The 23,585-nt window shown below is 43.8% G+C and overlaps 3 protein-coding genes across 14 annotated transcripts in view; 2 read left to right on the top strand and 1 right to left on the bottom strand.

Annotated features, from left to right (window-relative positions):
* The window catches only part of CASP8AP2 (caspase 8 associated protein 2), a 44,969-nt gene extending 43,835 nt beyond the window's left edge, over window positions 1-1,134 (top strand). Inside the window, exon 10 of the mRNA XM_082475084.1 lies at window positions 1,026-1,134. Coding sequence (XP_082331210.1) covers window positions 1,026-1,118 — 93 coding nt within the window. The 3' untranslated portion in view covers window positions 1,119-1,134. The remainder of the gene's footprint in view (window positions 1-1,025) is intronic.
* The window catches only part of GJA10 (gap junction protein alpha 10), a 58,537-nt gene that overhangs the window by 5,322 nt on the left and 29,630 nt on the right, over window positions 1-23,585 (top strand). For 3 of the 12 annotated variants that reach the window (XM_082475267.1, XM_082475273.1, XM_082475272.1), the window contains exons 1-3: window positions 1,420-1,534; window positions 5,057-6,512; window positions 15,685-15,777. In XM_082475267.1, coding sequence (XP_082331393.1) covers window positions 5,073-6,512; window positions 15,685-15,777 — 1,533 coding nt within the window. In that variant the 5' untranslated portion in view covers window positions 1,420-1,534; window positions 5,057-5,072. Of the gene's footprint in view, window positions 1-1,419; window positions 1,535-5,056; window positions 6,513-12,769; window positions 15,197-15,684; window positions 20,883-23,585 lie in introns of those variants that run through there. The other 9 variants (XR_014267516.1, XR_014267514.1, XR_014267515.1 and 6 more) reach the window with 9 other exon arrangements.
* Window positions 18,989-23,585, bottom strand: part of BACH2 (BTB domain and CNC homolog 2) — a 374,289-nt gene continuing 369,692 nt past the window's right edge. Inside the window, exon 4 of the mRNA XM_082475212.1 lies at window positions 18,989-23,358. Within this exon, the coding sequence (XP_082331338.1) occupies window positions 22,876-23,358 (483 nt within the window). The 3' untranslated portion in view covers window positions 18,989-22,875. The remainder of the gene's footprint in view (window positions 23,359-23,585) is intronic.

The raw sequence follows: 23,585 nt of genomic DNA, 5'->3' as shown, positions 1-23,585 counted from the left end.
TATTACTGTGAGGTTATGGAGAGTTGCCCACTCTGTGCCTCTGTCTTAAAGATATTCACCTACTTGCTAAGTCTTCAAGAGTGAAGTGATAAGATTGATTCACCTGCTGAAGACTTTAAAAAATCAGATATATGGTTCCATTTATTGTTTATTTTCTAGTTTACACATTTATTTTCTTGAATAGGTAATACATTCACTGTTCAGTGAACCATATAAAAGTATCCATCTCACCTCTTCTCCAGTCACTGGGTTACCTTTCCTTGAGGCAACTAATATTAGGAGTTACTCTACGTACGCTTCTGAGTTGTTCTTTGCATAAATGTATGATTTTAATGTTTTGGCTCTGGTAAAATGCATTAAAGGTATTAATTTGCAGCTGACTTTTAGGATTAAATGTCAAGGGCTTTCTTGGACAATGTACCCAATACTACACAGATACACATATTAATACATCGTGTGTTTTCACCTCTAGTTAATTCTGACAGTCAGTTTGTATTTGAGGCTAGTGTGCCAGGGTAGTGGAAATTTAACCTCTTTACCTGTCTACCTTTCATTATCATCTATTTTTTAAAATTAAATATATGAAAATAGAATAGGCAGATGATACTTATGAAGTGTCAGTAACTTTATGTACTTTCTATATTTTATATGGAAAAGAGCAGATTTAGAAATGTGCCTCGGAGCTGTGTTCTAGGGACACCCTTGCTGTCAACTCCTCTAAGGTGGCAGTTAGATTGTGTACTTGAGATGTGACTAATGTAAGATGCTACAAGGCTGGGAGTTAGGAGATCTGGTCTCTGTCTGCATTGGGCAAATCATTTGACCTCTCTGAATTAAAACACTTTACAAAAATTTGATATAGGTTTCTAAGGTTCTCACATTCTCTACTGGAAAAGAAAATTTTCCTGAGCTGCCTGTTTCAGCCTAATAGAATATTGCTAGAACACATAACCTACAGACAGGCACAGCCCCCTCTTGGTGGTCTAAAGATGCTTAATTTCATTTCGAGCTATTTCTCCTTTCAGCCTGGCATGATTTGCAAGAGCACTTTGGGTTTGACTGTCACTCTGTTATTGTTCCCATTTGGTGAGGCCAGACTCAACCCAGGCAGCTGTTGATGAAATTGGACGTGACCCATTGATCTGCGACATCAGTTCCCAGAGCAATCAATTGACTGAAAGAAATGCACCCAAACTCAAATCACCATTGTCATCCACAAACGACAAAGGAAAATTCTCATTTGTTTCACCTTTCGTTTCCAAATATGATATACTAGGAGGGGCTCCAGCTTCGTGCCAATTAGAAAAAAATATGACAAGAGAATTAAAAAGCACCAAAGGACATCTTGACCTCAGGGGAGGACTAGGTTAGACTCCATTGATCAAAATGACTGAGCTTATTCTGCATTGGTCCCCACAGCCAGTGGGTCAGAGCCTTTACATCTGCAACCAGCAGTATTTCCACTAATTAGCTGCACATGGTCCAACTTGAAGGTTCTTTGAGCCCAGTCAATAATTTTTTATCCACTCCTAAGGTAAGTTGTAAATATATGGTATCTCTTGTTTATGAGAAATATAGGAAATCCCTGTGGGGGATACAAAGACAATATTTGAAATAAAATTCAGGAAAGCACTGACTTTTTACACAGGAGATGCTAAATTAGTATTTGATTGATAATAAAAGAAAATTCAAGATTATTTCTTGGACCTGTAGTTATTTAATAGTAAAAAATAGTTATTTTTAGGAAACAGGAACGCTTGTCTAAAGGATCTTGCTCTTGCATGCTAATATGCATGATTGTATTTCTGTTTCATGTATTTGTTTTTCAGTGTTCCTTTTCTTGCTATTTAAAAATTATAATTTCCTAGTTTTAAAGCAAGAGTGGCAAAAAGAAGCATTAAATAGTTTAGGATTTCTAAATAGAGAATAAGTTGATAAAATGAGCTAGCTTTTTCACCTTGGGGTTTTTACAGAAAATAGAAGCTCTAGCTTTTTTTTTAAGTGCTAAAGGAGTTCTTTTTTAAAATAAAGAATAATGGCCAGACAATTTTAAAGGAATAATTATGGGAAAGGACCTAAACTCTTTAAGACAGGATCGAGCTTAGTAAATTATTGCTTCTGTTAATGAGGCAGAAGTCCACAATTTTTAAATCTAATTTTTTATTTGCATGTGCTAGATATGACTACATTTTTAATTTTTGAATTTCAAACAATTCACAAGTATATAGAGTAAAAAAAGCTTCCTTAATACCTCTTCCAAATTCTGACAGGTACCTACTACTTTAAAAATTTTATTTAAAATATTGTTTATACATATGTATGTACATACAGCTATAAATTTACATAAATGTATATATTAGATTAAAATCAGTCATGCTTTCTTAGGAGAGTCTTTTTCCTTTTCCTTTTTCTTTTTTGCCTCTCCCTTTAAGCTCCCCCTTCCACCCGCATGTTCTCCTACAGACCTCCAGTAACCTATATGAACTTCCTCATGTGTGCCCTTCTGTATTTTTTCCCCATACTTCTATAGCCACATTCACATATATTTCCTATACATATGCATACACATATATGTATATTTATAGGATTTTATTTTACTCAGTGATCTATGGATGAATTAATTTGGGGAGAATTGTTGTCTTTATAAATTTTGAGTTTTCTAATCCCTGAGCATGGTATATCCCACCATTAAATTTATTTATTTAAATAGCGGTATGTGTATGTGTATTTAGCATTGTCAGCTATTCTCTCTCTTTTTTTTTTTTAGAATTTCACTTATTTATTTATTTATTTATTTTTGGCTGTGTTGGGTCTTCGTTTCTGTGCGAGGGCTTTCTCTAGTTGCGGCAAGCGGGGGCCACTCTTCATCGCGGTGTGCAGGCCTCTCACTATCGCGGCCTCTCTTGTTACGGAGCACAGACTCCAGACGCGCAGGCTCAGTAGCTGTGGCACACGGGCTTAGCCGCTCCGCGGCATGTGGGATCTTCCCAGACCAGGGCTCGAACCCGTGTCCCCTGCATTAGCAGGCAGATTCTCAACCACTGCGCCACCAGGGAAGCCCAGCTATTCTCTTCTTGAAACTCTGTCCTGCTTTGGTTTCAGTGACATTGCCCTTAATGGTTTTCCCCCTCTTTCTCTTTGGCCATTTCTCATTTTCATCTGTAGACTTTTTTTCCCTGTGCTATTTTTCAAGGTTTTGTCATTGGCTTACTTTTTCTTCTTGTCCCTAAGTGGTCTCTACCTATTCAATGATTATTCACAAATGTTTATTTATCTCTAATTTGCAACTTTTGTTGTTGTTGCCTTCTGGACAGCTCCACTTTTGCCATTCAGTTTTGTTGGGTAAAATCTGTAAGTTTTTTCCAGTTATAATTTCTGGCATTAATGGGCTTAAAAAGCCGCCTTCTACTTCAAGATTATAAAATATGTTTTTACATTTTACTTTAATACTTTTATAGTTTAGTTTTTACATTTAATACTTGTATTCCATCTGGAATTTATTTTTGTGTTTGGAGATAAGTAGGGAAAATATAACAGTTCCATGTTTTTTTCTCTTGTATTTTTGAGTTGATATTCATTTGTTTTTTTTCACTGTCCATTTTATATGTTACTGGGCATCCTTGGTGACTAAGTACTGTGAGGGCTGGACCAGGTATATCTTCATTGTTGAATTCCCTGGCATCTAGCACAATGCCTATGTGATAGTAACATTTTAGTAAACATTGTTGAATGAATGAATTGTGGAAGGAGAGAATTGTTTCATTATCTGTTGTAACTTAATAACACTTATCCTGTTTTTTTTCTATGTCTTTCATACATGGAAGTCTTCCACATCTTAGAAGCCTTTAAGCTCTCAAATATTTTAACTTCATTGAACCTTGAAAAACATTTGTTTTTTTCAGGGTAAACCGAGTAACCTATTTATATCAGCTATGCCTTGATTCTTTCCCAGCACCCAAGCTTGCTAGAGAAGCAGTTTATATTCACTTTTCTTCTTTTTTTTTTTTTTTTTGTTAGTTTGTTTTTGTTTGATTTGAAGTTTATTTATTTATTTTTTATACAGCAGGTCCTTATTAGTTACCTATTTTATACATATTAGTGTATACATGTCAATCCCAATCTCCCAGTTCATCCCACCACCACCACCACCCACTTTTCTTCTAAGTAAGCAGAGCTTCCGTGAAAACCTGCTGTTCCAGATGTGGCTTTGTAGATGTAATCATATGTCATTGCTGGTACTGTTTCTGAGCCTGCTTAATCTTTACTGCTACCCTGTGCCAGTTCCTGAAGGTTTATTTGGCTGAGTTCTGTTTTCTTTACTTGTACTTTCAGTCTTGCAGTGGGAGCCATCGATGATACAGAATGAGGATCTGTTTTGTTTTTCTGTTGATGATTTTTCCAGTGATAGAGTCAAGGAACTGAGTTTTAAAAAGAAAAGGCAATTCAATCCACTATTATTTATTGATACCTTAGTGTGCCAGACCAAAATGAAATAGAAAGTGTCCCTATCTGCAAAAAGAGTACCTTTTCAGGAAAGGTAACATAAGACAACTATCACAAAACTCATTTTAGGCACAGTACCAAGTGAGTGGTATAAACACTAGTATTGTGTGAATTTAGGAATGGGAAAAATCACTCTGACTTGGGATGGCTGGGGAAAACTTCCTGGAGGAGTTGAGACTTATTTAAGATCATGTAGGATGTATGGTAAATATGGCTTCTCATATGTTAGAAAAATGAGCAAAATTTTGGAATGGAATGCATTGTACAAATATGATGGCCAATGAGTATACCAGAATGACAGTCAACTTTGTGTAGGAGAGAAGGGGACAGGAAGGGAATTGGGTCAGATTGGGGAGGGTCGTTAGTGTTTTTCCCAAAACATATTCCTTAGAAATATCCTGTTTCAGCAAGCACAGGCCATAAATATTAGAGCTGGAAAATCCCTTGTAGTTTTGTTGACATGAAGAGAGGACCTGCTGTATTGATGAGCTCGTTGTCTTTATATATGACATCCATGGATGCTGTTAACCTCAGTGTTTTCTGTATATTTCAGACATTAGTCCCTTACCATGGGGGATTGGAATTTATTGGGTGGCATCCTAGAGGAAGTTCACTCCCACTCAACCACGGTGGGGAAAATCTGGCTGACCATCCTCTTCATTTTCCGGATGCTGATACTTGGTGTAGCTGCTGAAGATGTCTGGGATGATGAACAGTCAGCATTTGTCTGCAACACCCAGCAGCCAGGTTGCAACACTGTCTGTTACGATGATGCTTTCCCTATCTCTTTGATCAGGTTCTGGGTTTTACAGATCATCTTTGTGTCTTCTCCCTCTCTGGTATATATGGGCCATGCACTTTATAGCCTCAGGGCCTTTGAAAAGGAGAGGCAGAGGAAAAAGTCACAGCTTAGAGCCCAGATGGAGAATCCAGAGCTTGAATTGGAGGAGCAGCAAAAGATAGATAGAGAACTGAGGAAGCTGGAGGAGCAGAAGAAGATCCAGAAAGTCCCTCTGAAAGGATGTCTTCTGCGTACTTATGTCTTACACATCTTGAGCAGATCTGTGCTGGAAGTAGGGTTCATGATAGGCCAATATATCCTCTATGGGTTGCAAATGCACCCCCTTTACAAATGTACTCAACCTCCTTGCCCCAATGCAGTGGACTGCTTCGTGTCCAGGCCCACAGAGAAGACCATTTTCATGCTCTTTATGCACAGCATTGCAGCCATCTCTTTGTTCCTCAGCGTACTGGAAATATTTCATCTGGGGATCAGGAAAATCCTGAGGGCACTTTATGACAAATCCAGCAGTGAGGGCATTGAGGACGAAAGGGGACCTCCACTTCATCTGAGAAGATGCTCAGCGGCCCAGCAGTGTATGCATTGCTCTCCCTTCCCTGAAAGAGTCTCTCTGCTTCAAGCCAGCAATCAACAGCAAGTCTTCCGAGTCAACGTGCCGAATTCTAAAACCATGTGGCAAATCCCACAGCCCAGGCAACTTGAGGTAGACCCTTGCTGTAGTAAGAAAGACTGGGCCGAGGGGTATCAGCACAGAGGACAGCTCCATGTCCACAGCCCATGTCCCTGGGATGATGGTGCTAGAATTCAGCACTCGGGACAGCAACCAGACCAGTCTTCCTTTGGCTTGCAGACTACAAGGCCCCAGTCCTGGCTCGGTACAACGATGGCTCCTAGACATTGTCCATCACGTTCAACAGGACCCTGGGAGCAGTCCCAGGACCTGCAACCCTCAGGGGAGCCTCTCACAGATCTACACAGTCACTGCAGACACAGCGATGGCAGCATGAGAGAGAGCACAGTCCAGACAGACGGATCTTGCACGGGCAGTCGCAAGGCCAGCTTTCTGTCCAGATTGCTGTCTGAAAAGGGACAGCTGTACAGTGACTCAGTAAGCTCCAGTTCTCGAAATAGCTCTTGCCTGGGCTTTCCACACCGGGAAAACAGCCCCTCACTTCTGCCTTCAGCCACTGAGCACAGAACATCAATGGTAAGTAAAGACAGACAGCCTGACTGATCATGGAACTTTCACAAGAGGTGTTCCACTTTGGTTACTTCTTAGCCTTCTGTTTCCTCCTTCTTTGTGTATATATGTGTGTGTTGAGAGAGAGGGAAAGGAGGAGAGAGAGGTTAATTTATGGAGAGTTAAATTCATTCATTTAACACATTCAGTTGAATTTAATTCGTAAAATAAACTTATTGAAAACTTTATATCAATTAGTCTTATAAGTGCTGGGTATATAAATGAATAAAATATCATGTGTACCATCAAAGGGCTCAGAGTCTGGATGGGAAATTAGGTAAACATATAAATGGTCAAGTGTAAGGTGCCATGTTAGAGGGAGTGGTGGGCAAAGGAGGGAGAAGTCAATTCTTTCTGGATGGGTCAGGAAAAGCTTTATAGTTGAAGCTACTTTTGAATGGAGTCTTGAAAGATGTGATGAGTTTCTCCAGACCTGGGAGGACCTGGGTACATGGAAGGAGGCTGTCCCAGTACAAGGAGAACACAGACAAAGGCTGAGAGGTGTGACATAGCAGGGCTGTCTGGGGAGCCACGTGTGTCTGGAGCACAGAGTAGTAGGAGGGCTTCAGAGAGAGGGAAAGCTGGAGAAGGGGGCATGGAGGCCTTGCAGGGAGGCAGTGGAGAACCCACAGAGGATGTGCAGCAGAGGAGTGACTGGATCGGAGTCGCACTTTAGACAGCTCTTTGCATCAGAGTGTGGAAAATGGGTCAGAGGAGGGATCATTTGTAACCTTGAGTTGCCCTTGTCTCACCAAGGAAAGAGGGTGTGCTCCATTGTTTTAATAGCTCTGGCATTTAAAAGTCATATACAAATATTTGTTGATATATTTCACAAAGACGAAGATCAATGTTGTATTGATAATTCTGTTCTCTGAAAAGCCACTGTGGAGTAAACATTCCCTGGCCATTGTAAGACATAATGGATATTTACTGTGGATTCTTCTCAATTCTGAAAAAAAAAAAAGAAGGGCGAGAATGACACATGTTTTACCTACTGCTCCTAACAACTTTTTTCCATTAAAAAGAAAAATCCCCCAAGTTAATAGGGGAACTTCCCAGTTGAGTTCACTTGGTTGAACTCACACCCTTGCTTTTTCCTTTGCTTCATTCTTTGTGTTAATAATGATTGAATCCTTCCACCCTAGTTTCGTATCTCCCATGAGATATTTTGTTACTGCGCTCACGCCATACCTTGAGGAGGAATCATCATACCTAGATTTTTCCTAAAATGCTTTTTTTCAAACTTATACTCATTTCTTGTCAGTGACCAGCTGTCTTCTCAGGAGATTACGTGTAGGGTTATTGTATGGCTGCTTGGAACCCTATGCCAAACTATAGCAGGGTTCTCAAATCTGGCTTGAGTCAGAGTCATCTGGAGCTTTAAAAAAATCTCCATGCCCAGGACCCATCCACTTCCAATCAAACCAGAATCTCTGGAGATGGGATGGAGGATTGGTATTTTTAAAATTCCCATGGTGATTGTAATGTACAGCCAGGGTTGAGAGTCACTATTTTATTTAATTTTTTAATTTTTAAATTTTTTAACTTTTTGGACATGCCCTGCATCTTGCAGAATCATAGTTCCCTGACCAGAGATTGAACCTGGCCCACAGCAGTGAAAGTGCCAAGTCCTAACCACTGGACCACCAGGGAACTCCCGAGATCCACCATTTTAGAGTAACCTTGCCAGTGGCCACTGCTTCTTATCTGCATTTGTGAAACCAGCATGACAATTTTCATCATTTTCTCTCTCCTGTACCTCACTCCATGTGAGAGGAGCCTTTGTATTAACAGAAAATTGAAGAAGGAAAAGCGGTGTTTAGTTGAAGCAGATTTTCTTAATCTCAGATTATCTTTTGGGAGAGACCAGCCTCGCTGAGGACCTTGGAGAAAAGATGATGAAGGTGACAGGCCCTCTTTCTTTTTTTTTTTTTTTTTTATTTTTATTTATTTATTTATTTATTTTTAATTTATGGCTATGTTGGGTCTTCGTTTCTGTGCGAGGGCCTTCTCTAGTTGTGGCAAGTGGGAGCCACTCTTCATCGCTGTGTGCGGGCCTCTCACTATCGCGGCCTCTCTTGGAGCACAGGCTCCAGATGCGCAGGCTCAGTAGTTGTGGCTCACGGGCCCAGCTGCTCCGCGGCATGTGGGATCCTCCCAGACCAGGGCTCGAACTCGTGTCCCCTGCATTAGCAGGCAGATTCTCAACCACTGCGCCACCAGGGAAGCCCAGGCCCTCTTTCTTTTTTCATCTTCCTTTCTTCCCTGTTTATGTTTCTAGGAATTATAAATAATGCCTTTGGCCACAGAGATTTCCTACTTATGGTCACTTTCCCCCAAGCCTCTTAGGGGGTTGACAGGCCACTTCACTCCCCAAATGGTGGAAGTCTTGGGGATTGAGGCCACAGCCGTCAGCTCCAGAGCACTGTAGCTGACACATCATACTTACTGCAAACAGAGGGATCTTTCACTGGAAATTAGTGCAGCAAGCAAAGGATTGCTGGCATCCACTTTCAATATATGGACTGTAAACAGCTTCTTACACTGTATCAGTTCCCAGAGGGCCGAATTTTTAGGGCTCAATCAGATGTATTCTGATTGCAGCAGTTGGTGTTTCAGAGTGAAATGACTTCTGGTAGGTACCACAGTTGCTTTGCCACTTGTTCCCCTTAGAGAGAACTGTCCTGCAAAAGAAACCCACGCTATTGTAGGTCAGAAAAACCACCTGGAAGAGCCGTGATTTATGCTCCAAGACATTTCGCTTGCCGTCACCCAAACACCGCCGTTTTTTCAAGTCTAAGCTTGTTGATTACTAAATAAGTTTCTGTCAAGGTTGGTTCTTTGTGGAAAGACTTAATTGGGCATGGAGAGCAGATTTTTAGTCTGGCCGAGTGAGCATGGGGAAGAGTGCTGGTTGAGTTTTAGGAACCCATGCTACCCTCTGTGATGAAGACTTTCCTCATCGTTGAATGTCTTCACCTGTCAGAGACGCTGTGGAGTAGTAATCCTCAATGCCCAATTCTACTTTAAATCACCAGGGAAGCTTTGAAAAATGCCCTAATAAGAATCTCTGCAGATAGAGCCTGGGCACCAATACTATTTTTTAAATTTATTTATTATTTTTGGCTGTGTTGGGTCTTCGTTGCTGCACGCAGGCTTTCTCTCTAGTTGCGGCAAGCGGGGGCTACTCTTCGTTGTGGTGCGAGGGCTTCTGATTGTGGTGGCTTCTCTTGTTGTGGAGCACGGGTTCTAGAGCACGAGGGCTTCAGTAGATGCGGCACGTGGGCTCAGTAGTTGTGGCTCATGGGCTCTAGAGAGCAGGCTCAGTAGTTGTGGCACACGGGCTTAGTTGCTCCACAGCCTGTGGGATCTTCCTGGACCAGGGCTCGAACCTGTGTCCCCTGCACTGGCAGGCGGATTCTTAACCACTGCGCCACCAGGGAAGCCCCTAGTACTATTTTTTAAAACTCCCAGGTGATTCCAATGTGCAACCAGAGCTCAGAGCCACCACTGTAGAGGAGGAAGATTTTGGCATTAGGAAGAAGGTTGCCCTGCGACCTCCTCCAATCTTTTGTGACATTAAAGTGCTAACAAAGAGCGTTCTCCTGTAGCTCCACAGAGCTGAGGACCTTTGCACTTACTGGTCCCTCTGCCTGTGATGCCCCACCCACCCCAGGACCTTGGCATGGCTGATGGTGCCAGCTGTGCCAAGGTCCTGGGGAGCACCCTTGGGCCATGATCATGGAGGGGAGAGCTAGGGACGAGGTTGGAATGGGCAAGGGCTGATCTGTCGGGCGTTATAGGCCATGGAAAGGAATTTGAGGTGGATGGTGCAGGAGTGGTGGTGGTCTGATACGTATATTTTTAAAATCACTGTTTCTGATGAGTCTCTTGTAGAGATGCTATGGTCTGAATGTTTGTCCCCCCCAGATTCATATGTGAAACCTTAATCCCCAGTGTGATGGTATTTGGAAGTGGGGCCTTTTGGAGGTGATTAGGTCATGAGGGTGGAGCCCTTATGAATGGGATTAGTGCCCTTATAAAAGGGGCATCAGAGAGCTCCTTTTCCCATCCGCCATGTGAGGACACAGTGAAAAGATGACTGTCTGTGAACCAGGAGCTCTCACCAGACACTGAATTTGCCAGTGCATTTGTCTTGGAATTCCCAGCCTCCAGAAATAGGAGCAATAAATTTCTGTTCTTTATAATCCACCCAGTCTATGGTATTTTGTTATAACAGCCCAAATAGACCAAGACAATGGGTAAGAGTGCAGTCAGGGAGACCAGCTAGGAGGCTTGCACAGTGTCCAGGTGAGAGGGGAGTGTGGCTCAGACCAGGGGTACCACTATTAATCGTTTGAAAGAAGAGTCTTTTTCTTATTTCTTGTTTTTCAAATTAAAGTCGTACATGCTCATTGAAAGACATTCAAGCAGTGTAGAAGAACATAAGAGTAAAATGTGAACCTGACCATGTGAAGGTTCATCTCTCACTCTCACCTGGACTCAATTCCCACTTCCCTCACCAAAGACAACAATCACTGTGAACAGAATGGGGTGTGTTCCCCTACCTTCCTCACTGCATTCACAATCTGTCTTTGAGGACAAATATATGTCCACACATATTTTTTATTTTTTTCAAAAATATAAATGTGATCCTGCTGTAGAGATGTCTCTGCAGTTTGCTTTTGCGTAATTAATGATATGTCTCAGGGACTCTCCACATCAGCACCCATGGAGATGCCTCGGTTTTATATGCCTCATGCTTTTCCATGAAATGGATGAACCATAAGATACTTGATGGCCGTTTAGCCTTTCTAAGCTTTTTCTACCGCAGACAACGTTGCAGTGAATGTTTCATACATATATCTTTGATAGGTACCTAGAAGTGGAATTATTGGTTTTCATGGGCATGCACATTTTACATTTTTGATAGATGCTGCCAATTTTTGCTCAGGAAGGGCTATACCAATTGATCCTCTTTACCAGTGCATTAGCACTCTTTCCCCACACTCTTGCCAATATCAGACGTTATCTCCCCCCACCTCCAGTTTGACAAACTAGAAATGTTTCATAACATTTCCAAACATTTCTAAAATGTTTGTCTTAATTTACATTTCCATGATTACTAGTAAGGTTGTTCATATGTTTATTAGCCATCTGTATTTCTACCATGAATTATCCTTGTCTGTTTTTCTGTTATTTGTTTTTCTTCTGATTTCTAGGAGCTCTTTTATGATATTGTATTAACTCCTTGTCTATATACGTATTGAAAGATACTCTCCCAGTCTGCTTATTCCTTATCCCTGTGTATGGTGTCTTTAAAATTTTAATATTATATTACATCTAAAATCTCTGTGACTTCTAGGTTCTTTGCCTCATTTGGGAAGGTTTTTTTGACTCAACATTATTAACAGGGGTTATTAGATGGGTGTTTGAAGAGTTGATTGTTACAATTTATTGAACTTTTTGGCAGAGGAGCTTTACATAATATATCAATTACCAAAGAGTCTAAAGAAGAGGAGGAAAGACTCCCACTTTACTGAGTCCCTGATTGTGGTCTAGACACTGCCATGGGCTTCTTCACTGTGACTCTGTGATTATTCCCATTTAAGGATAAGGAAACAGATGACTTGTCCAAAGTCATGCAATTAGGATGTGGTAAAGCACAGTCTTTGGAACATAGCAGGGACATGAATTAATATTTACTGAGTGAGTGAATGGGCTGGAATTTTATCCCAAGCTTGTCTGCCTCAACCCAAGTCCTTCTCCCACATCCCATTGCTGCTTCCTGCTCTCCCTGCACAAGGCAACCTAAGTGTAGCATATTTTTAAGATAGATTATTACAAAATGGAACATCCACATTTGGATCAGTTTTCCCATTCTACATTGCTGCAAAGTCAAAAATTCTGGTTAATTGTGGAGGGGACAAAGATGGAGCTTAGGAAAAGGTTGGCCTTTTAGTATTAGACCTGGATTTTGGACAAAACAACCACAACTGGATGAGGAGGAGGAGATGGCAGGTGGGATTCAGATCTTCTGCCGCAGCGCTGTTGGGGAACAGAACCTCTTACACGCACGTTCATCTCTGGGGCAATGTGGTGGGATTGTCTTCTGTAGGAAGTTTTTGTTTGGATTTGGGATATTTGTGACACACGAAGAGTCTCAGGTGGGTAGGCAGGACTGGCTTTTACAAGCCTTTTGAGTCTATTTTGCTTTGTTTCAGAACATGCTTCTAGAACTTTCATCCATTATGAAAAAATAATGCATCCTGGGACCAGAAAAAACAGACTCAGGAGCAGCTGGCATCTGCGAGATAGAAGTTGTATGTTTGTCAGCTCAAACTGCAGGAGGAACTCTGAGAACCGTCCCCTCCAGAACCATGAATCAGGCAATGGCTTTGTATCGGGGGCTCCCAGCTGGGCTCCCTGACCGCTGGGGTCAGCCTCTCACTGCTCCGCTTGGCCATGCTGCCTGAGGCCGGTCCAGTGCTCTCCATACACCAGGGAGGCACTCTACCCCATCAGAGAAAATCTAGGGGCAAGAGCCGCCGTCCGCGGGGAGGAGGAGTGAGGTGTGCTACCATCCCTGCCAGTAGCGGGCTCTGCAGCAGCAGCAGTTTGAACCCTTGAACATGGTTCCAGAGCAGGCTGGGAGGTCTGCCTGCAGCCTGGGCTCAACATGCCTCCTGTCTGTACACCAGAAGTTGGAGGGAAGCGTTTTGTGTTCTTCCTCTCGTCAGCTCATTTCTTGGGGAGGAAGCAGCTGGATGTTCGTCCCTAGATGCCATTACATAAAATATTAATTATGGCCCTGGCAAACGCTCGCATCACATGACTTTATCCTGCTGCTGGGATCATCGTCAGTAGTGATGCCATGACTGTGGGCCAGCAGGTGCTGCGGAATCTCATTCCCAACTTCCAGGGGAGTGACTGAAGCCGGCACCACTTCCTCACCCTCCCCACCCTCCCAGTGGTCCCGGGCCATCCAGGAGAGGTGCATCAAAAAAGCACTGAACACTTCTTACAGAGCACAGAGGCATGGATGGCTGTGCGATGTCCACTAACTATCCAGTCGGTGAGGCTGGTTGGCTGGTCATTACTGTCTGAGTTCTGAGAATCATAAAGGTGGACTTAATTCCCATGGAAGGAGCCACTTAGCCCTGTCCTCTATCCCGTGGCCAGACTCTCCTATCCCTGGCCACACACCTTGTAACAAAGGCTTCAAGTTATTGGGAGAATCAGTTTGTTCCAAAGACACAAAGGTCTGCATCATCTATATCCTGCTGAGATAAAATCCATACTCCTTAGCCTGGCACATAAAGCCTTCATGGGCTGACTCCTGCCTCATGTTCATTCCCTACCTCCTGTGCCCTAACCCAGCTGCGCTATGAGTAAAGCAGATCGTCTTCCCATTGTGGGTGACCAGCAGCCAATCTGTTGAGGGCCTGCATAGAATAAAAAAGTGGAAGAAGAGTGAATTTGCTTTCTCTATTTGAGCTGGAACATCAGTCTTCTCCCTTGGACTGAGACTTATATCATTGGCTCTGTAGTTCTCAGAACTATGCCACCGGCTTTCCTGGGCCTCCAGCTTGCAAAAGGTAAATTGTGGAATTTCTTAGCCTCCATGATTGTGTGGGCCAATACGAACAAATCAACCAATCAATCAACCTGTATCTATACCTATATCTGTCTCTCTATAAAATCTCCTATTGGTTCCGTCTCTCTGGAGAACCCTAATACCCTGGGTAGCTGCCCAGGATTTTGCAGAACGGAGCCCAGTGCTGGCTGGGGCTGGTCTGTGCTTCTAGCCCGAACGGCTCCTGAGTCTTCTCTGTTCCAATTTGCAGAGGAGGAAGTGAGGGGTGGAGATGTGAAGAGGTGTGTGATCTTTTCCACAATGAATTGGTAGAAGAGCCTGTGAAGACCAGGTGGATGAAAACGATGCCGGGGCCAAGCCCAGATGGGTGCCATTTTAAGGGGCATACCATATTCCAGGTACTTAGGCCGCATTATCTATACCACGTGCAGCTGTGTAAAGTCGTTGTTTGTCCTCATTTTATAGATCAGAGAAGGCTCAGAGAGATCAAGTGACTTGCCCCACAGCTAAATTCCAACTGAAGTGCCTGTTTTGCAGCTGGAACTCAGACCCAGATCTAGTTGCTCTGAGGCCCATGCTCCTCCCAGGAAGCCCTGCCCTCTCTCTTGTCTGTGACCATCAGCAGCCCCTGCACAATGATTTGTTTGTACATCTGTCTACCCGACTAGCCTGTGAAAGCTTTCAGGATAAGGCTGTGCATTTTAAATCTTGGATGCCCAGTATGTAGCCCAGTGTTGGTTGAGTGCATGCATGTTTATGTATAGATGCCAAAGACCAGACGTTACCCATCACTTGCAACCCTCCAGTCTAATCCTTATTCCCTGGTGTCCTGTCCTGCCTTGTCCGCAGGTTTATTATGAGAGATTCTTTCAAGAGCCTATATGGCAGCGTTCCCCACTTCCCCCATACCTTTTCTTGAAATTTAAATTTCCTTTACTCTCAAAAGCCTCTATAGGGTCATCAACTGTACAGCACAAATAGAGGTTAAAAAAAGAAGTTAAAAGGATGCAGTGTAAAATGTAATGCTTCTAGTAAATGTTGCTGTGTCTCTGAAGGTTTCCGTCCATTGCTTTAGGATGAGGGTCACTGCCTCGGGTACATTTGTCTTCAAGGAGAGGGAGTGAAAACTAGCCACGGAGAACCAGTCGTGCCTCTTTCTGGTTGACAAAGCAGCCAGTAGCAAGTAGATGTTGGGATCTGTAGGAGCCAGGGGTGGGTGTAGGGACAGAAGGGATCATGCTCTTGAGTCAAATGAAAGGAAATTTCATAAGGTGATGTGGGATGCGCGGCTTTCTCCATATCTCTGGACCTGGATTCTCTGATACCAGGAAGTATCGTATTCATTTATACCAGGAAGGCAGAGGTGCTCAGTGGGGAGAATTGGAAGCCCATCCCACTCTGGGCACCATCAGAAGCTGGCGTTAGACGTGGAGTATGGTCTTGCCAATGCATCCTAACTGAGGAGGTGAGGGTGATGAGTTGGAGAAGGGTGGAAAGTTCTAGAACTATTTCAAAGAAGAGCTCAATTTTTTTTCCAAACAGCATACAGCAGACCTGCTGGCAGGGAGTAGGCAGACTGAGATTCCTCACTGCTCTGGAAGTAGATACAAGTCACACCTAAGGTGCACATTCAAGGTAGGAAAGAGAATGGCTGCCTCCCATTTGGGGCTGGGTGGTGTTCGAATGCTTCCCTTCTGCAGGATATAAGGGCCTTATTCTGTATCAAACCACAGTTGTCATTCCTGCCACAAGCACTAATGTTGGGGTCGAAGGTGCATATGATCATCAGTTCTAAGTGACCAGGTTTTCCTACAGAAAACTTTGGGACCATGATACCGTTTTCCTAGAATGGATTGAATAACTTCATGTCTTCAGGCAAAGGACTCTCTTTTACCTCTGACACCTAAGATGTTTCACAACAGTGCATGTTTGCTAATCCCGTTATATGGTCCCTGAAGCCCTCGCCTCAGTGGGGAGCCCGTGGAGGGAGTGGAGTTCAGCAACTGGTAATTTCAGTTTTCCCACCTGGTAGGTGGGGTAAGGCCATGCACTTCTGGAAGCTCAGATCCCGGCAGCACTGCATTCTCCTGCCATCACGTGAATCCATCCTCACTGCCAGCTCGGCCAGACCACTTATGAGTCCCGCGCGCTCAAGTTGTCTGGCCTGCCCACCATTCAATATCTTGTTTTCCCTTTACATCAAAATCCAAGACTCAAATGATCAAATATTCTTTTCTGGCTTAGATGTATGTACACCCTAATCACAATTCTAAAATCCTTGCCTGCAATTCACTGTATCTTGGCATTGGTTTTTCCTCTTCCCCATTTACTTTCATTACCTTTTTATTTTCAATTCAACCTATTATTTTCAGATAATTGTAGACTCACATGCCCTTAAGAAACAATATTCTTCACCTAGCTTCCCCCAATGGTGATGTTCTGCATAGCTATAACACAATATCAAAACCAGGAAACTGGGCTTAATGCCTTTTGTTTACTCTCATAGACACTGGGGATTTTTATGGGATTTTTTTGGCCGTGCCGTGTGGCATGCAGGGTCTTAGTTCCCCAACCAGGGATCGAACCCATGCCCCTTGCACTGGCAGCATGGAGTCTTAACCACTGGACCACCAGGGAAGTCCCAGCACTAGGGAGTTTTTAAATTGGGAGTTGAGGAATCGCATTAGTGTTATCACATTTTTAAGATTTCTAATCAGATTAATCAGGTAGCAGATAAGGGTCAAAACAAGAGGAAGAGACGTGGCTTCTCTGGGAGGAAAGAGTTCCTAAGGCCTCCAGCTCTGTAATCTCTAACATAGGGATCAGAGAAAATCAGTTTACAATGTGTAATGATATGTCTTTATTTCATCAACAGAAATGGTGTCTAGACAAAATTCAGTTAACACTAGCAATTCAACTGAGTTTTTTTTTTTTTGCACAATAGTATATTTACAATGAGTAAATGAAGTTTCAATTCATTAGTTCATAGCAATGCTTTTTTTTTTTCCCCCAAAAAGGTAAAAATTCTTAGTTACAGAGAATAAGCATCAACAGCCATTTCATTTTTTACAGTTAAAAACCACAAGAAAAACCACAATCACTTAGAAAATAAAGACAAGCCTAAGAACTAGTACAATAAAATGATGCATTGAATTAAGTTACATTAATCGCATAGAATCTGTGTAAAAAGTATGTAGAAAAACACCTGATGTAACCTGTTACAGTCGTTGACCAGTTATGAGAGGTACAGAGGGTTATACAGGTAGATATGTGTGAAAACTGTCCATATTGTTTGACCTGGGGAGGAAGAGGAGAGGGGCTGCAGCCCCTTGCATACACTGAGAAGACCCTGTTTTGAATATGGCCTCTGGAGTTTGTAAGGCATAGATTAGAGGTGCACTTGCATCAGACTGGTTCTGGAACAAATTCTCACGGGCCCTTTGGGCCTCACAAGCAAAGGTGGTGCTTGCCTTGAATGGCTCACCGTGTCTAACCAGCGCCCGAAGCTCCTGCACGCCTGTGGAAGCTTCCCGATCACTCACTAGAGGTGGCAGGTCTTTTACCTCGGCGCATGAACGGGCATCCCAGCATTTACACGTGCGAAATGCATTGTTAGGACTCATGTGGAGGTCACCCCTCTGTCTCCAGACATGTTTTGGTAGAAGACTTAGCATCAAACTGTAGGAAAAACCCTTTTTGTCCAAGTCCCTTCACTCTTGCCTGTCCCCACGGGAACGTTTGGCACCGCAGGGGAGTCTACCTGAAATGAAGGCTCTGGGTGCACTTCTGTGTCTAAGGAGGCCACTGTGTTATCTGAGGTCAGTCCACTGGAATGGAAAGGAAAGTCAGAGCTGTTTGTCCATTGCTTGAGAGTGCAATGCACACACCACGTCACAACAGGCAATCAAAGCTACGAAAGTGGGCCTCTGCAACCAAGTGGGTTTTCTTTACAAAATGGCAGCATCCTTTTCATATTACAATGAAAATGCACTGATATCCATGTGATATAAATATTATCTCCCAGGGTGGAGTGTAGGAAAATACTATACACTTTTCTTTGCAAGAAATGTTTTTGCACCGTCGGTTGAATAATTTATCCTCCATCTGCCACAATAGGTCTTTTCTATGTACAAAGACTATTTGCACGCAGTTTTGTGTACAAATATATTCTATTCTACGGCATCCGTCTTTGATGCCTGGGTCAGGAGATGGCTCGGGCTGTATTCGGCACACACAGCTTGAACACAATGCCCCCATGCACACAGACTGCCCGCACGAATGCCAACTCCACACAGGCGTTGATCTGAGGACTGACTCGCCAGGAACTGAACCTACAGCAAAATCCTCAATTTGGGGACGAAAGACCAACTCATGGTCCAGTGAGCAGCTTTATTTTTTTTTAAAAATCTTTTGGCCGCGCTGTGTGGCATGTGGGATCTTAGTTCCCTGACCAGAGATTGAACCCGTACCCCCTGCATTGACAGTGCAGAGTCTTAACCACTGGACCGCCAGGGAAGTCCCAGCTTTATTCTGTAAAAAAAAAGAAAAAGTATGTTTCTTTGACTATTTATAGTGATTTGAGGACAAAACTTGATTCTGGCTGCCTTCTTGATCGGCAACTCCTCCAACCATTGTTAAGCACCAGTGGCACAGTTTGAAGTCATGTATTAAGCGGCTCCTAGTTGAAATGGGGTATAATGTATAGAACTAGGTAGCTAATAGGGTTTCGAAAGAGCTTTGCAGGCTTTTACACATTTTGGGAGGATTATGCTCAACATAGCATGTGGATCAGCTTGAAGGGGCAGGATTCAGTGGTTTCTTAAAAGGCGTATCATTTTCACACCTCTGTTTGTTTCTTCTTCTTTAATGGCAATCATAAAGCATTAAAAGAGAAAGTGTAGGTTTAGACCTCTTGATGGTAATACTGGACTTCACAGTGTGCCCACCTGGCTTTTAGCAGTCCCCTCATTACAAGTCCTGTTGCTGGTCCCTGCCTTCCTTTTCAAGGAGAAGTGGCAGTTGACATACTAATCACCAGCCTTTTTTTTTTTTTTTTTTTTTTTACTTCCTTGGGAAAGCAACACAAGGATTAAATCCAAAATCATAGTGCATCTTAAAAGCAGCATACCTTTAGAAAGACAGTTAATAAATTACTTGTACACTATACAAAATAACATTTCCTAGTGCAGCATCACCTCTGACGCCTGAGTCATTGTTAGGGAACCCAGAAGAGAAGGAGCAGGTGGGCTACTGACTTTGCCAGCTCTTTTTTTGTTCGTTTTTGCAACGGTTTTGTTCCAGAATCAGTATGTCATGAAGTTCTTTTATTCAAGGCACCCCCGGATAACGAAGAGAAACAGACACATACGGCAAAGCATGCACCTGCCCAAGCCTGACCAACCTGAACGAAGTGAGGTTGTCCAGAGAGACACAAGTAGAACAAAGGCAGATCCGAGGGGAGGACCAGTTTCAGGCGGATGTTACCTAGCCACAGGGCCACCTCCACTGTCCCCGTTCCAACAGCCCACGCCTGACCCAGCCACCTGGAGACACAACTCGCCTGTCGCAGGGACCCTCCTGAACATTCCGTAGCGGGAGAGTCCTTTATATCTGTAAGGATGGACCCTTAAAGATACCACTAAATGTCACCATGCCGTGCAGATGCTATTCCTTGCTGTTAACTTGCTTTTCTCTTTCAGAAAAGACACGAGTTGCACTAAGGGATCCCAGGGAAAGGAGACAGGCTGGTTTTTAAAATTCCACTTGAGGGAACTTGGACTCTGGTCCCCAGCTAGTCCTCCCTTTGAATCAACCCGGAAATAATCTTGACAAGCACACGGTTCAGAGCTGTAAGAGACACAGACACGTCACGTCAACAATTGCACAAAGCCAGTCGCTTGTTCCTGGTGGATAGTGAACCAAATCCCAACAACTTGTTCACATCTCTAAGAAATCGAAAGACAGTTTCTCCAGCAGTGTTTTTAACCAGTTCCCACGGCCAGGGTGGCAGGGGTGTGACTGGGGCAGAGGAAGAAACACGAGGCAGGGGCTGGTGGGAGGAGGCTGTGGGCTGAGTTAGCAGGGAGGAGAATAGAGGACACCTGTCTCCGCCCCCCAGCGGGAGGCCTGCCACGCAGGACAACAGAACGGGGACGGCACGAATGGGCTCAAGACTGCCAGATGCACATGTGTTGGTACCAGGGTCAGTCACGCCAACGAGCTGGTTTGGACCTTGTTACGATATGAGCAGAAAACATTCCTTTTTCCAAAGAAGAGGAGGTCACTTAAAAAAGGCAACAAGAGAGTTAAAAAACCAAAATAATACTGTTGGCCGACTCTTCCACCAGAACACACGCCTGTGATGGATCACGTGATTCACACCGAGTTTAAATTCGAGCTGTCACCAGTTTTTCCCAAAGGCAAACCTCACGGTGAAGCACAGAACTCTTCTACTAGGCCAAGAAATCCCAACAGCCACAAGAAAAACGGTACCTCCAACTCAGAGCTGGATCACAATCTGTCTCAGACAAGCACGCACCATACATACACACAGGAGAAAAAACAAAAACCCAGAGGCAGGTTTTAAAAGTGGAACTATTTTCGAAGAAAAGCCTTTTTTTTTTTTAATCCTACCGCATGAACCAACAAATTTCTGGCATTCATACATATTTAAACATTTAGCACTAATATTTGTACAGAAAAAAGTTAATAATACTAAAACATATGTTACTATGATTTCACTTTTCGCCTACGTCATATACTAATTTCCCCTTTTACATGCAGCTTTAATATCGTCCAAACAATGGCACAAAGAAAGAAACAAAATCAACCACCTAGTCCCCACTGCCCACCACCCCATCCCCACATCAGACTGTTCAGGACTTTTCCTGCAGCCGGCCTAGAGGAGGGAGGGAGCTGATCTCTCCCCTGTGCCGGCTGTGGCGTCCGGCACACCTTCCTGTAAACGTGGCCAGGGGCCAACGTGCCCCCTGAGCCAAGGGAAGCTGCTCTCTGTGGGTTGCAAGCCAACTAGTTTTGCAGCAAGAGAAGGAAATGATCATCAGGTGAGGGTAAGGTGTGTGCCTGGTGAGTGGGGGGGGGGGGGGCTAGGGAGGGCTCCTGGCCATGTCGTGTCCAAAGCCTCAGAATGAAATCTGCCTTCGGACTAGAGAAGGGTGGAAAAACCTCAGAATTCAACTCAAAGCATTTGGAGAAAGAAGAGAGAAAGAAATGCTTTTGCCTGCGTCAGGGACAGACCTCAGGCTAACATCTGTCCTGCTCTCTCCTACTCTGGGCCAGCTGCGTTAACCCCAGGACGGCCACCTAAGGGCGGCACCCCCAGGGCTGTGATTCAGACCCCCTCAGGTGAGTCCCCGGGGGAGGCAGGTCCTGGGCTGGGAAGCTGGGTGGCTCAGCAGCCAAGTCCTTCGATGGAGAAGTTCCTACTATCCTATGCTTCCGAGAGCAAGCAGAGGCCTGGGGAAGTGTTGAAATGAATGGGACTTACTCCCTGGCTGAGAAAACAGTTCTAACTTGCTATTTAGGAGCCAATGCCTGCTGAGTTCTGGTACAAAATCACGATTCCTGCTGTTTCGATGCGCTTTTGAGTGAGACGTCCAAACTCTCCCCACTTAGGAATCTGAACATCCAGCATCAACTTTGAACTCTCTGCATTTAAAACTTTGCTTAGGAAAAGGTGGGGAGGAGGTGAAATATAAAAATATTCAAGCAGATTATTGTCTACATCCTAGGATGAATTCATTATTTGGCAAGATTGTTTTTCCTACATAATTATCACCTGAGTGCTTTTTTAATTAGCTAACTGTTTTACTTTTTTAACTAAAAGCAAAGAATATACAGTTTACTTGAGTTATACTGAAGTGACAACTTCATTTAAGAAAATAGGTTTGACCCAAAACTCAGTGCAAGTGGCAAAGTTGACCTTGACTGTACAGTATCTGCAAGAAAAAACCAAACCCACGATACTCAACTGGCACCACCTGACGGTGCCCAAACCAAACCAAACCAACAAAAAAAGGTCTGAAATAAAACCTCAAAGAAAGCTTCCAACATTGAATTCTGTCCATAAATAAGCACAACTTGAAAGTGAACGGTGAAGCAAGAAAAACGACCATCTTAACAGTTACAAACTAGTTCTAGCGTCAGAGACAAAAGAAGAGGAATGTTGGAACCTGTTTATAAACGAGAAACGAAGTTTCCAGTTTTAGGATGAGAAAATCGAGGCATGCAGGACTTTTGCATATGGAGAGAGATATATATTTTATATATATATTATATATAATATGTACAGTCTAGCTATAAAACTTTGATGTGTATAGAAGCTGTCTTCAATGAAAAAAATTGAACATTCAGAAGAAATTCCTGAGATAGGGTTTGTGACATGGGCCACTGAGAAAAAAAATCCGTGGTTGGGTCCTAGAGGTGTTATAGTCTATCCCTGTTAAGACTGAAATGAACCCACAGACAGACAGCATTGTCACTGTCGTCTTTCCTTGCCTGAGCAAGGGGTAGCACCATCGTGAAGGTAACTAACTATATATCGCTCCTGCTTGAAGGGAGGAGAGAATACTTGGAAACAGTATTGCTGCTAAGACTGCTGTAGTGTGCACCAAATTCCTTCTTGGTTCTTCCAGACGACAGACAAACGGCACCGCAGGCTGACCCGTGGACACCTGGGTGGGAGAGAGCTGAGAACTAGGAGGCAGGCCGTCACTAGGTGTAATCTTTTCTGGGCTGTTCATCGGTTGTACACTTATCAGTCATTTCCTGGCAGAAGTCCACGGTCACCGTTTGGCTCCTGGGTTCCAGAGGAGGTCCTCTGTCTGAGAAGGTTCCTGGGTCAGTGCCTTCCAGCCTCCGAGCAGAAGTACAGTTCTCTGAGGCGCTGCTGGGCGCCCAGGGGGGCCCGGGGGCCGCTGTGCCCTGCTCCAAGCAGCAGGGCACGCTTTCCTCCACCGCACGCTGGGGGGCGGCAAGGTTCTGCTCCGCGCCCAAGGGCACGGGGTTCATACCGGAGGCTGTGGGGAGACCCATGGGTCTGAGGACAGGGCAGTACCGATGCAGGGCCTGGATCTGCTCGGGGCTCTGGATATCTCGGCAGACTTCCTGGGAAAGGCAGGAGAAGTTGTCCAGCAGTTCCCCCATGCACGCTTTCAGCTGATTCCTCTCCGACAACAGCTTCTCTTTCTCACACACCTGAACAACAGAAGAAAAAGAAAAGGCCTGATCCAGCCTGAATGGGAGGACCCAGCATCCTGTTTTCTGGGGCTTTTCTTTTTAAAAAATTTTAACAGGTTTGTTGAGGTTGAATTTACATGCCATAAAATTCATTAATTTCAACTATGAAACAATCAGTGATCTGTAGTAAATTTATAAAGTTGTGTAACCATCCCATGATACAATTTTAGAACAGTCCGATCATC

The sequence above is a fragment of the Balaenoptera physalus genome (assembly GCF_965194825.1).
Source record: "Balaenoptera physalus genome assembly, chromosome: 9".
Taxonomy (NCBI): domain Eukaryota; kingdom Metazoa; phylum Chordata; class Mammalia; order Artiodactyla; family Balaenopteridae; genus Balaenoptera; species Balaenoptera physalus.
This window is presented reverse-complemented; position numbering and strand designations above follow the sequence as displayed.